General features: G+C 46.1%; 1 protein-coding gene across 15 annotated transcripts in view; it reads left to right on the forward strand.

Annotated features, from left to right (window-relative positions):
- RREB1 (ras responsive element binding protein 1) overlaps positions 1-14,026 on the forward strand; it is a 143,905-nt gene that overhangs the window by 94,512 nt on the left and 35,367 nt on the right. For all 15 annotated transcript variants that reach the window (XM_009450456.5, XM_518223.9, XM_001164032.8 and 12 more), the window contains 2 exons: positions 8,642-8,786; positions 9,395-9,531. In XM_009450456.5, coding sequence (XP_009448731.1) covers positions 8,642-8,786; positions 9,395-9,531 — 282 coding nt within the window. The remainder of the gene's footprint in view (positions 1-8,641; positions 8,787-9,394; positions 9,532-14,026) is intronic.

Genomic DNA, 14,026 nt, shown 5'->3' on the forward strand with positions numbered 1-14,026 from the left:
TCACTACGCTGCTTCTTGCACTCGCCCACGGCACCTTCCACTTTCCTTGTGGGCGCGTGGCCGACCATCTGGGATGGCCCCACCCGTGCATTTCTTGTTCCTCTTTTGGAACTGGCTGAGGAGTAGCAGTGACTTAGCACTGCCCTATCATGAAGATAGTCATCTCTTCCTCCTGCACAGAAAGTGAGTAAGTAACTAGGTCCTGCCTTCTTGAAGACACCTCAAGTGATCGCCTTTCAAGCTGAAGTGGGAAATGGCCCGTGACTTCAGCACTTCCCTCCTCCTACAGAGCTTAGGTGTGGGGATTGGGGTGTATGATTTTAGTCGTTGCCCTGGGAAGCTGGTCTCTGGTGGCCGGCGATGGCTTCCCTCAGAGGGGACAGCTCTGGGCTCTTGAGGTCACTTTGGGAATGATGACTTCCGTTGGGGCACCATCACCTCAGACTGTAATATGGGGATATTCAGCATCCCTGCTGGGAGAGGCCAGCCATGAGTGTGGGGATTTGGACCCCAGGCTGCATGTAAATGTTGAGGAAACTGAGGGAGGTTAGCCTGGGGAAGAAGAAGAGGCCATGGCAACACAGCAGCTGCCCTGAGGTGTCTAAGGCCTGTCCGTGGGAAATGAGAGCCTTCCACTGATGTCTCTGGACTCACCCAGGAAGGTCCTAGCTGGCCGATTGTAGTTCTGTGTTAATGAGAGTTCTCTTTGGGTGAGAGGAACATCAATTCATCCAACTTCTGAGGTCTTTTGTTTGTTTTTAAGAATGTCTGACTTTGTATGGACATATTACTATGTATTTTTGTGGATTTTGTAAATAGATATGGGGACCAAATAACATGAAAATTTATTTTAGCAAAACACAAGCAGGCAAGGGAAAAAGACAAGCACAGGAGGATGTAGGGTGTTACTGATTCAAGGGTAGGGCAGTTAGGAATCATGTCTAGAGTAAAAGATTTTTAAAAGGTTAGTGCTGGTTCATGTGGACTGCCAACACCTCTCTACCCCCTACTGGATCTGAAAGTCAGGAGAGGAGGAAGGAGCTGTAGAGGCAGCAGAGAAGGGCCCTCAGTTTTCTAAGTAGACAGTCATTAGCAAGAGAATGTCATCCCTCAACCCTTGGCCCAGGAGTTTGAGGCTGCACTGAGCTAGGGTTGCACCACTGCACTCTAGCCTGGGTGGTGCAGCAAGATTCTATTTCCAAAAAGAAAAGAATACATATCCTTCAGGCATTATAATTCTAGCTCAATGCATCATTAAGGAAGTATCTGTACCAAGAATGCAGAAGGGTCTTTACCCAGGACCAAGATAGAAAAGGAAGTGCTGTCTCCAAATACTGCCAAGGAACCTGAGGTAGGAGAGCAGAGATGGTTGTCCAGCCTGGAGAACCGTGACCCCATGCCTGGGTTTGGAGAGAAGCTCTGTGCTGATAAGCCGTGGAGATTGAGAGTCCACCAAAGCGTTTGCTTATAAGGAACATGAAAATGAACCCCTGGTACTCCTGGACTTCAAATTAAGATTCCTTAACTTCTGATAAAATTTAACTTTATCCTTATACTGGCTCCCTTGGAATACTATGCTACAGTCAACAGATGAGAGACGTTCTCTATTCTGGGGACGTATTGCCCTAGTATTGCAGGGAAAGTGGGGGCTTGTAGAAGACATCCATGCTGTGGAGCATGTGGTCTTTATAGACACCTCCCAGAATGGAGGCAGTAGGAATAAACCTCAGTATCAGCCGCAAAGCTTGACTTTGTCATGGCCTCCATGGGCCACATTGCCCACATCAGAGACTGTGGGATCTAACTGGCCAGTGGTGGTGGCTGCAGTGTCCGGTGCATTTCACCAGGAGCATCCTGCGAGCCCTGGGAGCTGCCTGGCTGACGGCATTCCCACAGCGAGCCTACAGACTGTGGGTTTACACTTCATGCCAGGCTGACTTTAGATTTTTCTAAGGGCTGGCTTTGGAGGTCAGCACAGGTGCTTACACATTGTCTAACCTTCCTCCACACCCTGGGACAGCTGGTGTGACCTGCCTTCCGGACAAGCATGACTGAACCCATACAACACCTGAATTACTAGAAGGTGCCTCTGTACTTTACAGGTGGGGCCACACCAGGAATTGCTCAGTTGCCGCCTTGCTGTCCTCCCCCCACCTCCTCCCTCTCTGTGTCTGCTCTCCATCCCCCATTTGTTTGCATAGAACTTGATTGGCATTACAAGCATCATCCACAGCCCTCCACACTGAACTCCTAGGCATTTGTTAGGAAAACATACACACATCTTTCTAGAATCATACTTTGGCCAGAAATGTAGGTTGTGCAGCTGTGGGGGTTCTTAATCTTATTCATTCCCTTTTTGTTTATCACAAAGCTTTGTTGGACAAAAAAAAGCGAGCACCAGATACGGATGGGGATGTCTCTATAACCAGGCTGCTAGACCCTGTTTGAACCTGTTGCCTCCAGCTTGGCAGGTCCTGGGCCGTGCTGTGTGTGCTTTGTATACAGTGTCCTGTGTCCTGACGGAGTGACTTTCCTTACGGTACCATTCACTCAGAGTATCAAAGAAGTCGGCTCCTCCGTTAACAGTCCTAGGAGGAAATTGAGACTGAAAAGTTAGCAAATACTGGAAGTGTCTAGATTTCTCCTGAGGTTTAACCTTCACATGCAAATTACATATGGGGAGCTTGAAGAATGTCTGAGACCTGCTCTGAGGGCAGCTATGACTAAGTAATCTTTGGTTTGGATCACATTTAAACTTGTTGAGAGTTTCCCAAAGGATTTTGCCCCCAAAAGAATTTTAAGAATGTTAAATTTCCCAACTTTTTGGTTAAGCATTTATGCCTGGTAAACTGATGGAGAGACTGCTGGTATATTGGAAGATGAGTCTGGGAGATGTTTAATGCTGGTATCCAAAAAATGTCAGTGTCCTGGTCAAATGGTTGACCGAACCTGCAAACGGTGCAGAGTGCTGGAGAAGTTCACTGTGATCCCATGGTTCTCACACTTAAGCAGGCTTCAGTATCACCTGCAGGGCTTGTGCAAGCCAGACTGCTGGGCCCCGACCCAGCGCCTACCAGTCTGCAGGCCTGGGATGGGACTGGGGGGTTTTATTTGCATGAAGCTCCCAGGTGGTGCCCATGCTGCTGGTCAGAAGCCTACAGAGTGAACACTGGTGTTCTAGGAGACTGACAGGATTGTCCCTATTTTACCAGTGTGGAAACTGAAGCTGAGGTAGCCCAAGATTCTCTGGAGTCTCCATAATTACTAGGTGGCAGAACAGAGATCACACGTCTCAAATGTGTCACTGCTCAGAGACCACCCAAAAGCTTCTTTGCATCACATGGTCTCTGTCTACACCATCTTTCCACCCAGATTCCTGATTGCTGCTCAGAGCAAGCCAGTGCTTGAATAGCTAAGAGCTTTACCCCATTCCCAAATCTAATGACTTCCATGCCTAAGGAAGGTCAGCAGAAAGTTCCTGTGTTTGGAACTGGAAAGGAGAACATTTAGGGAGGCAGGGAGGGTCAGCTTTTAGGGATTGGTCTGTCTCCCTGGAGTTATTGACCAGCCTTCAGCCCTTGCACAGGGTGTACTCTTTGGTTTAACTCTGATGTTTTCAATATTCTTACAGACAACCTACCCTGCTAAAATGGACCATCTCAAATTTTAGAAAGCAAATGATTACACTTGTGGGAGAAAAGCCATTTAAGTTGAAAATCAGCATCTACTCCTAGATTCAAAGTAGGCTCCAATTGTGCCAAAAAATGCTCAGATTTGGGGGTTTTTTCCACGTTTAAAAAACATCTGCTATATTTGTGTTCGTTCATCACTGTAAAAGCCTCTTTGGGTGTTATGAATAGGATAAAACTTCTCTTGACTCCAAAAGTTCTGATAAAATTCCTTCCTAAGACCACAGTGCGGTAGGATTCCTACTGTTAAAGTGTCATGCTTCCAAAAGAAAAGTACAGAATTTTATGGAAAGGCAGAACTATACTTGGATTTTATATTAACCTCTCTCTACAATGAGTGTAGGTATTGTTTTGAATGAACAAACATATGAATTCCAATAAGAAAAGATTAACACATGTCCTCAGTGTTCATTGTTGGAGTGTTTTCGATTGAAGTCCCTTCAGTGTGGCACTGTTCATAATCTCGTGTCATGTTTGCTCACACCAAATTCTAGCAAGGCAAGTTATAAGATGTCCTGGAACCTGAGAGTGTATGTCATAGTAATACTCTGAGTGAAGCAAACATTTTCTACCTATACTTCATTCCTTCCTTCCTTCATTTGTCCATTCAGGGATTCAACAAATATTTATTTGTTTGTTCTTCCATCCAGCAATTTAGCAGATACTTACTGACCAACACCTATGTGCCACCAGGGCTCGTGCAGAGAACAACATAGACCAGGTTCTTGCTGTAATGGAACTTACTTTCAACTGAGGGTGAGGGGACAGTCAGACGAGTAAAATACATGATACCTTCCGCTACTGCTGCGTGCTGTGGAGGAAGGAACGCTGAATTGTGGGTGTAAGAGCATCTGCACAAGTAGGGTGTGGGGCCTCAGGGAAGGCTTTGCAGGTGAGGCGCGTGGCACGAAACCTGGATGGCAGGAGCCAGGCTTGGGAAGGTCTGGGGTGCAGTTTTCCAGGCAGGAGCAGCAAGCATCTGAGTCCCAGCGGCGGGAACTAGTTGGATGCATTTGAGGGACCCACAGGGGCTAGTCTGTCTGAAAGAGCTTTGGGATGGAAGAGGGCAGGGTGCTCCACTATTGAAGTCTAGCAGATAGGTGGAAGCCAGATTTATTTTAATTCTAAGAATGGGACTGTCAGAGGAATTTAAGCAGGGGAGTGGTATGATTGGTCCTGTGTTTTAGATGCTCAGTCTGGCTGCTGGATAGAAAATGGAAAATAAGAGAGCAAGAGGAAGAGCAGAGGGGCCAGCTTAAGATACTAAGACCAGCTGGTAGGAATTCCTGCCATTGCTAGTGTTTGTGCAATGTATCCATTGAAACATGAATCCTTATATATGGATCTTTGCACATTTGTTCAGTTATTAGACCTTAAGACAGATTTCTAGGAGTAGAATTACTGAGGCAAAGAGCATACATATTTAAAATTCATATCTCTAGTGCTCAGCCACTTTGCAGAAAGGCAGTCACTCATTTCTACTCTCACCAACGATGGGAGAGTACCAGTCTTCTGAACCACACCAACATCGCATATTGTTAATGTAAGACTTTCACACCCTCGCCAGTCTGGAAGGTGAAAAGATGCACTGCTCAGGTGCAGAATGGAGGAGATGTGGTTTGATAGCAGTAAATGAAGGAATCGTGGGGATCGTGATTGACGACAAACTTGGTAGGAACTGAGGGTATAAACACACCCAATGGAACCCACCCAGGCTCCCTTTATGTACCTTCTGGAGGTCATAGTGCCAGCCATGTGCCCTGAGCTGTCGGATCACATCCAGACTGGAGTTTGCATCTGGATCCAGCATTTCATGAAGGATACCTGTACACTGGAGAGCATTCCAAGTTTACTTAGGACCAGTATAATTCCACAGACTTGCAAGCAGAGCTTGAGGGGGGCTGTTCGCTTTTGAAAAGAGAACACATTGCAGAAACGCAGTAGTCCTCTTACACTATTTGAAGAGCTGCCACGCAGATGAGAACATGGACTGATGTTATAACACAGCATCTCCCTTGAGGACAGATAGACAGAATTTCTGAGTCAATGTGAGGGAGATGGTTTTAACAATTAGAAGAGCCGGAAAAGTCCTTGTTGGTGGAAGTGTCCAAGCAGAACTAAATGGTGATGCCTCCAGTCTGCTGTGGAGAGGGACTTTCTATGCAGAGTAGAGGGCTGAATCCCATCCCAGCTCCCTTCCAGTTCATGGGCTCCTTGTCATTTATTGACTCTCAGGATGCGTGGAAATTAGACAAATTAGCCCTTGAAATCAACCCTGAGAGAAAGACAGACCCAAGCCTTCTAAGGATTGGAATACTCTCTTTCCCACCACCCCTAATTTGTTTTGGCCACAGCTTGAGGGAAGGGGTCATTAGTGTCTCATCATGATGATCCTGGCTGCACTTCCTGTGAGCTTTTGGGAGGAAATGAACAGCTCCAGTTGCCACTCCTGTTGTTGGAGGCTAGGGAAGCAGAGCAGGGGTCAGAGCAGTGGGGAGAATCTCTCACTACATCAAATCCATCGTCAGACCTGGCCGGACCCCTCCAACCCTGCAGTTCACCCGTGGGCTGAATTGAGGTTGTCAGTGCAGCTTTTGCTCATCAAGCGGCTGGAAGGACAAAGCAGGAACTTCCCATGTTGTACCCAGTAGCTGGGGATTTCACCCTGAAATGGAGCGGTGCTTGTGCTTTTGCACCTGGGACTCCGGGGCTCAGTGGGAGAACTGGAGTGAGCCGCTGTCTGTCAGACTGCCTTGGCCTGCTTTGGTCACTCTGCCACTTCTAGGAGTGATGCAGTTCAAGGGCAGCCCCGGTTTTCCAGACTAGGACAGAGGCTCTGCAGTCCTTGAGCAAAACTGGAGGTGGGAATGTTCTATGCCTGAGCTGTGGGTTCCTCACCCTCTTCACTTTGGTAGTAACTGTGCCACCTTGGGCCACAGTCCACCAGAGAGGAAGTGTCCAGGTTCAGGTTATATCCCTAAGATTCCAGCTGGTGATCCAGAACGGAGTTAACTGACTGGCATGGTCTTGGGAGATAGGTTGGGTTTGGGGGAAGAGCATGAGCTCAGAGTTGGTGCACATAGGTCGGCTCAAGCTCTGAGGCTATGGGCAGGTTGGCCTCCCTGCACCTCAGCTGCCACATCTGCAAAATGGAAATAATGATCTGTCTAAGGTTCCTACTAGGCCCTCAACTAAGTGTTGGCCCCAGTCCCTCCTTTATGAAAACAGCTTCTTTCATAAATCCCAAGAACAAAATAATTACCATTTTGTATTTCTATAAATATTGTGTCATATGATTCAAAAGATATAGCTTGAAATGGGCTCATGAACTGTTTACAGTTGTCAACCTCTAATTTTTAATATTCTCATATCAACTGTAGAAAAGGGCGTGGATTTTGTTAATTAAAATTAATTTTGAGTAATTTATTGAAAGGGCAGGTTTGATGCTAGTTTACATCTCTTATACTTTCTCAACTCTTAGATGCTTTCTTTAAAATGAGCATTTCTAAAATTGGAGTGTGAAAAACTTGCCAGCCTTTCTTTTTTGCTCCTAATGCTGATATTGAGGGATGGTGTCCTCAAATCATAATCACTTTGGAATAGAGGTGCTTAGAACAAAGCTACTTGTTCCCATTAACTTTCACAAGGCTTTAGGAGGCCAAGAACTAAATAATGGTTGTCTGTGATTCTTTATTATTATTCTATTTCTTTCCTTTTTTTTTTTTTTTTTTTTTTTTTGAGACCGGTTCTCACTCTGTCTCCCAGGCTAGAGTGAAATGACATGGTCATAGCTGACTGCAGCCATGACCTCTTGAGAGCCAATACCGTGCCACTGCACTCCAGCCTGGGCGACAGAGCAAGACTCCATCTCAACAACAAAAAAGGAGAGTACAGCTAAAAAGAGAGCAGAACTTCTTTTCAGAAGGTTGACAGGATAGCTCATGAAAATTTTGCTGTCTTTCCCTACTCCTGAGAATTTCTCAAGCAAGATAATCCTATAGAATAGTTATTCATAAAAAGCTGTGGCTATGGACCTAAATCTGGCACAGTTCAACCACGGCTACGTGATGAGGGTGATGATGATTGTCATTGGCAAAACTAAATCATTTTTATGTTGCAAAATTAGGAAATTAAAACTCACTATTCATTTGTAATGTCATTCGTTTCCTGTATATCTTGGGACCTTGTTCTTAGAATGTTTGTTTTAGAACTCAATAAAGTAAGGTCACTTAAGTTGAATAACCCATAAGACTCTCTTTTTGGAATAGACATGCACATATTTTATATAATACTTAACTATATGGGTAGCCTAGTCCTATAGATATTAGAGTTACCACATGTAACTTTTTCATTCCACTGTCCGAGTTAACTCTTGTGATCTATAAATCCACACAATACTACGAACAACAGGGAACTGCTTTCAGGTCTTAAGCACTGTGGACATTTGCTCTGTTAGCATGTCTCAAATTTGACCACCAAAATGCTTCCAAAGCAGAAAAGAGAGATGTGTACAACAGATAGATGGGCAGTGGGTTCTTGGGGCAAGGATAGCATTATCACTTAGTTTATGAACTAGTGGAACAGTTTAGGTATCTGGGAATTCTTTATTCTATAGAATTCCATGTCCTAAAATAGTACTTTTTGTCTGCATGAGTGGAACAGGTCACCAGATAGTTTGTTTCATCTTGTTAATGTCAGTTAAGTTCATGAATGTCTTCCAGTGAACAGCAAGACATTAAGCAACGCTTTTGGACAGCACTTGTAAGAGCTTTAAGAGAGGTTCAAGGAGATTATAGAGTTTTAAAAAGATAGAAGTCACTGTATAAATTATACCTCATATCTCTTAACTAAAGAAAGTTTAAGTACCAGTGCCTAAATATAAAATATTAAAAACATAAATGAACTGACTTCTTTGTTAGATCACATTGTGTGTGTGTGTGTGTTCTTTTCAGACATATGAAGATCCATGAGAAGGACCCTAACAGTGCCACAGCCACAGCCCCTCCATCTCCTCTGAAACGTAGGCGATTGTCCTCCAAGAGGAAACTGAGTCACGATGCTGAGTCAGAGAGAGAAGACCCAGCACCAGCTAAAAAGGTCCTCTTGGCTCCCAGTGCAGATTCACCTGCTCATGGGACTTCTGTCAGAAATACCACTAATCTTTATTTTCTCAGTGTGGAGACTTGGCAGACGTACATCCTAAGCTCTTAACCTGTGTTTTCCCATACTGTTTCTGTAAAGTGTCTAAGAAAAGAGTACCAATGTGCACTTCCTCTTGAGCCCCTCTGCTGAGCCCAGAGATGAAATGAAGAGCTTTTACAATTGTTTCCATGCTTTCTACCTGTTTTTTCTAGCTAAAGCACAAGCTGCATAAGCATTCGGGACTCTTTTGTCCTCACTTTTTTATTACCAGTGCCTGGCAGATACCCGGTGCTGCAAAAGTACTTGTCAGGTGGGTGGGAGGGTGGGTGGGTGGATGGATGGATGGATGGATGGATGGATGGATGGATGGATGGATGGATGGTAGCGTTCCGGGAGTATTTGTTGTGTGAATGAATGAATGGTCAGGTCCTTAATAATCAGGATTGGATAATGCAACCCTTGCCTTTTATTATTGTAAATCTCTGAATTTAGCATTGGCCTCTCTTCTGAAGCCATCCCATGTGGGAGACCTTCGTGACTTCACTTTTTTCCTTTTCCCTCAGATGGTAGAAGACGGGCAGTCAGGTGACTTGGAGAAGAAAGCTGATGAAGTCTTTCACTGCCCAGTATGTTTCAAGGAGTTTGTTTGCAAGTATGGACTGGAGACCCACATGGAGACCCATTCAGATAACCCACTAAGGTAGGAGAAAGAGTGAACTAGACCTTGTTCATTCCTGTTTCTCCTGGCATGTGACAATGTTCTTAAGTCCCGTTACTCCACACCGGGCTCCAGTGATTGAACTTGGGCACAACAACATTAGGGAGGCAGTTAAGAAAGTATTGGTGTGGGGAAAAAGTTGGCTGAGAGTTGTCAGAGGGTGGCTGTATCCACAGGGTGTTCACATGGTTCACTGTGCCTTCTTTCTCTCAGCAAAGCCCCTTGAGTAGTCACCAGTGAGCCCCTGAACACTGGGGAGTCTGCTATCATGGGTGTTCTTGGACAACAGATAGATTTTCTTCGCAAAAGATGTTGCAACTCAAATGACTATTAGCAATGCATGAATATGTGGCCCAAACAGGGACAGCCCACGTGTTGGATACCCCTGGCACAGCACTGGTCCATCATAGGCACTCAGAAGTGTTTGAACTGAGCTGGACCTGATAGCACAGAAACCTGAGAAGCCATTTTGGGGTCAGAGAAAGTTCTACTTAGTGCAGGACACTTGGCCAAAAATAGAACCTGATATGTTTCAATAAAAAAGTGACAGGTGATTGCTCTGCCATCCAGCTTCAATTGTAGGGGCTTCCCAGCTCCAGTGTTTCTGATCCTCAGCCTTGCCAGGCAGAAAACACGAGTAGTGACAGGACTTCCCACAAGAATTCAGGGGACTCATCTTTCTTTCTCTACCTTCTCTGATAACTCATCAGGCAACCGTTAGTCCTGTATTCTTGATGAGTTGATAGATTTGGAAGTTATTCCTAGAAAATTGCCACTTTAAAAATGTTAACTGCCAGAGATTTTAAGCATTAGAAAGAACAAAGAACTACTTAGGAACCCCTGTTGTCGTTGAGAGACTTGAAAGTGGCCCATCCTGGAAGTCACACACAGCTGCAGGGTCACGAGCACACAGCAGGGCCATACACGCGTGCAGCTTTGGGTTTTAGAAGACAGCTTGGGAATGCAGGAATTTGGGCATCTGTTTGCCTGAATCCCTGATATATGGACCAGATTTCCTTCTTGAAGACACATGTTTAGCTGTGACTTAGGAATGGGAAAGTCTGAGCAAGCTGAAGACTTATGTTATAGGGAAAATCCAAATCGTACAGTAACTTGATGCCAGGTCAAATATGATTATCCTTAATCACATTAGCCTGACATTTTTCCATTGGTGAGGGAAAAAGGAACTTACGAAGAATTTAAACTGCTGAACAATTGAAGTGCTATAAAATGTCTTTACGGAACTCCCCAGTCTCAAGAAATTGCCTGATCATTGGGTTGGGCACAGACTGGTTGTCAGGCCTAGACCTCACTCCTCTCTCTGCTCATACAGGACCTCAGCCAGCTACATCTGAACCTGTTTTCTCATCCTTCAAATTGAAGGAGGGCAGGACCAGATAATCCTTGTGTTACTAAAACCTTATTTTTATTTATTTATTTATTTTTGGTTTTTTTGAGAAAAGTTTTGCTTTGTCACCCAGGCTGGAGTACACTGGCGCAATCTTGGCTCACTGCAACCTCTGCCTCCTGGGTTCAAGTGATTCTCCTGCCTCAGCCTCCCGAGTAGCTGGGATTACAGGTGTGTACCACCACACCTGGCTAATTTTTGGTAGAGATGGGGTTTCACCATTTTGGCCAGGCTTGTCTCAAACTCCTGACCTCTGGTGATCTGCCCCATCTTGGCCTCCTAAAGTGCTGGGATTATAGGCATGAACCACCATGCTCAGCCCCAAAGCCTGCCTCTTAACAGTTGTTTTATTCTGTCTACCAGGAAAAGGCATATGGCCCCTCCCTGTGTAGGCCCTCTAGTTCTGAGAGATTTGGGAAACTTCACAGGTTCAGGAATGTTCACAGCATCCCCAGGATGTGGGCTTGTGGTGGGTGGCAAATACTGAAATAGTTCTCTAGATCAAGGACCCGAGTGAGCAGAGATGACATTACCAGCTGAACCTCCCAAAGAGAATCATGAGCAGAGGCAGAAACAGCACAGGGGACCCCAGCTCCTGCTCACGTTCCTACCCAGCAGCCTTCAGAGCCAGTGCTGCAGTGAATACAGGCTGTCTCTGAGCCCGTCTGTATACTTCATCTCACTTCATATTTTATTCTGTGATCAGATACCACCTTAGAAACTATCATTTACCCCCTTCTAGATAATTCTATTCTGCAGGAAAAATAATGTGGCTCCCACAAGAGATTTCTCAGCAGTCCAAGCCTGCATAGCATGGTGTGTGGCAGCGATAGACGCAGATCAGGTGTCTCCTTCTGAAATGCTGACCTGGGTGAGGGACAAGGTTCTCCTGGAGCAATCCTCTGAACAAGGACCTGCTCCAGGGAGAGGCCAGGCTTCCTCTGCACAGAGGTTGGAGATGGGCATTGCACTGGACGCTCGTCATTTTTTTCATAGTTGGGATGGGTAGGATTTGGTGGGTGATTAATCCACAATGATGGTAGGGCTGGTGCTGTAGACAGGCTGTGAAGTTGAACCCTCAGTCCTGCACGTCCAGCTAGCCGACCTAGAGGATTTTCCTCACCTGTTTACTAATAATGCCCTGTGTTTGGTGAGGGGTTGGCTTCACAGTTTTGTAGCCTGACAGGGACTTGGCCCCTCTGGGCAGGCTCTCACTTCGCTGGCCCCACAGCTGTGGCTGAGGGGTGGCCCGTAAGAAGAGAGTTGCCAGGCATCCTTTGTGGGGGCACACAGGCCACCCCTGCCCTGTGCCTCTATCTATAATTGTTGCTAGATGGGGTGGGGCTGGCATCTGGAAACCAAAAAGAGTTGATTACAGAACACGGTTAATGTCCCTTTGCTCCTCTCTGCTCTGCCGATCCCCATAATAGCCTGCTATCATAGGAGGCCTGGGGCAGCCTGCGCCAGCGGGGCCTAGCCAGGCGGTGGACTGGGACAGTAGCTAGTGGGAGAGACAGCTTGTTAACCCAGAACTAAAATAGACACCAGCTCCATTTCAAATCCCAGAGGCGGCAGAACCACAGTGGGATGCTACCCGCTTAGACTGAAGGTTTGTAACTCAAAACAGCTGTTGCCTTCTCACTCTCCTGCACTTGTCCCCCTTCTCCACCCCCCCACCAACTGGCAAGGTGCCCATTGTTCCTTAATAAAAAGTGTTGGAAATCCAAACTCATATAAATCTCAACTCCATTTCCCTCCACTCCACTGTGTTTCAAATGAATGAAGTGTCGTAGAACAAAAGGAAGACACAAAGCTGCCTGTAGGGATGCCAGCTCTTAGGATCAGGTGTTAGCTTCACCCTGACATGACCAATGGTCAGTCATCCCCCTTCCCCCAGGGCTCCCCAGATGAGGGAGAGAAGGCAGAGGAGGAAGCGGAGTCAGGCTATGGCGAGCTGGCGTTTGGAATCGGAGGTGAGGGACGGAGTGTTCAAGAGAGCAGGCGGCTACACAGAGGACATCCTTTGTGTGAGGATGTTGCTGGGCATTGAATGTCCATCAGAATAGAACTGAGCAACTGGCCATACCCTGCTGTGAATGAAGTCAGCTGGGAGAAGCATCCAGGTCAGCCCGGCCAGCAAGAGAATCTGAGCCACGCATGTCCTTGGAATTTTCTAGTAGCCATTTTTTATTTCATTTCATTTCATTTCATTTTGAGGATCTCGTTCTGTCACCCAGGCTGGCGTCCAGTGACATGATTATGACTCACTGCACCTTGACCTCCCAGGCTTTTAAATGACCCTTCCACCTCAGCCTCCCAAGTAGCTGGAACCACAGGCATGTGCCGTCACATGCGGCTAATTTTTTTGTATATTTTGCAGAGACAGAGTCTCCCTATGTTGCCCAGGCTGGTCTTGAACTCCTGGGCTCAGGTGATCTGCCCACCTTAGCCTCCCAAAGTGCTGGGATTGTAGGCGTGAGCCACCCTGCCTGGCCCTAGTAGTCATGTTTTAAAAAGTAAAAAGAAAGAGACAAAATGAATAATGCTTCATCGAGTATACCAGTATCATCAAAATATAATGTCAACACATAATCAATAGAAAAATTGTGAGTGATGTGATTCACATTCTTGCTTCCATGTACTGACTCTTTGAAATCTGGTGTGTGTGACGCGACCCCAGCCCGTCTTGGCTGCGCCACACCAGCCACATTTCAGGTGCTTAACAGCCCACAGAGAGGTTTCAGATGAGCCACCTACGGCAGGGAGGGCTGCAGCTTTGACGCAGAGCCGTGTCTTGTGTGTGAAGGCCCAAGGGCAGCAGCTGGATGGTCACCCTGTTGGCACAGCCACTGCTGAGGGTGAAACTTGGCCAAAGTTATTGTGTAATCTTAGATGGCCCCCTGACGAAAGGAGTTCGGGTAATAAGTAATGTTAACATCATTTCAGTTAAAATGTACCCAGCAAATGATTGAGTTTGTACTGTGTGCCAGGCACTTGCCCAGGCTTGAAGGAAAGAGTGATGTTTGAGACAGGGTACGGGCTAGGCACAAAACAAGCTGGTTGGTTATA

Source organism: Pan troglodytes, chromosome 5, assembly GCF_028858775.2.
Source record: "Pan troglodytes isolate AG18354 chromosome 5, NHGRI_mPanTro3-v2.0_pri, whole genome shotgun sequence".
Classification (NCBI taxonomy): Eukaryota; Metazoa; Chordata; class Mammalia; order Primates; family Hominidae; genus Pan; species Pan troglodytes.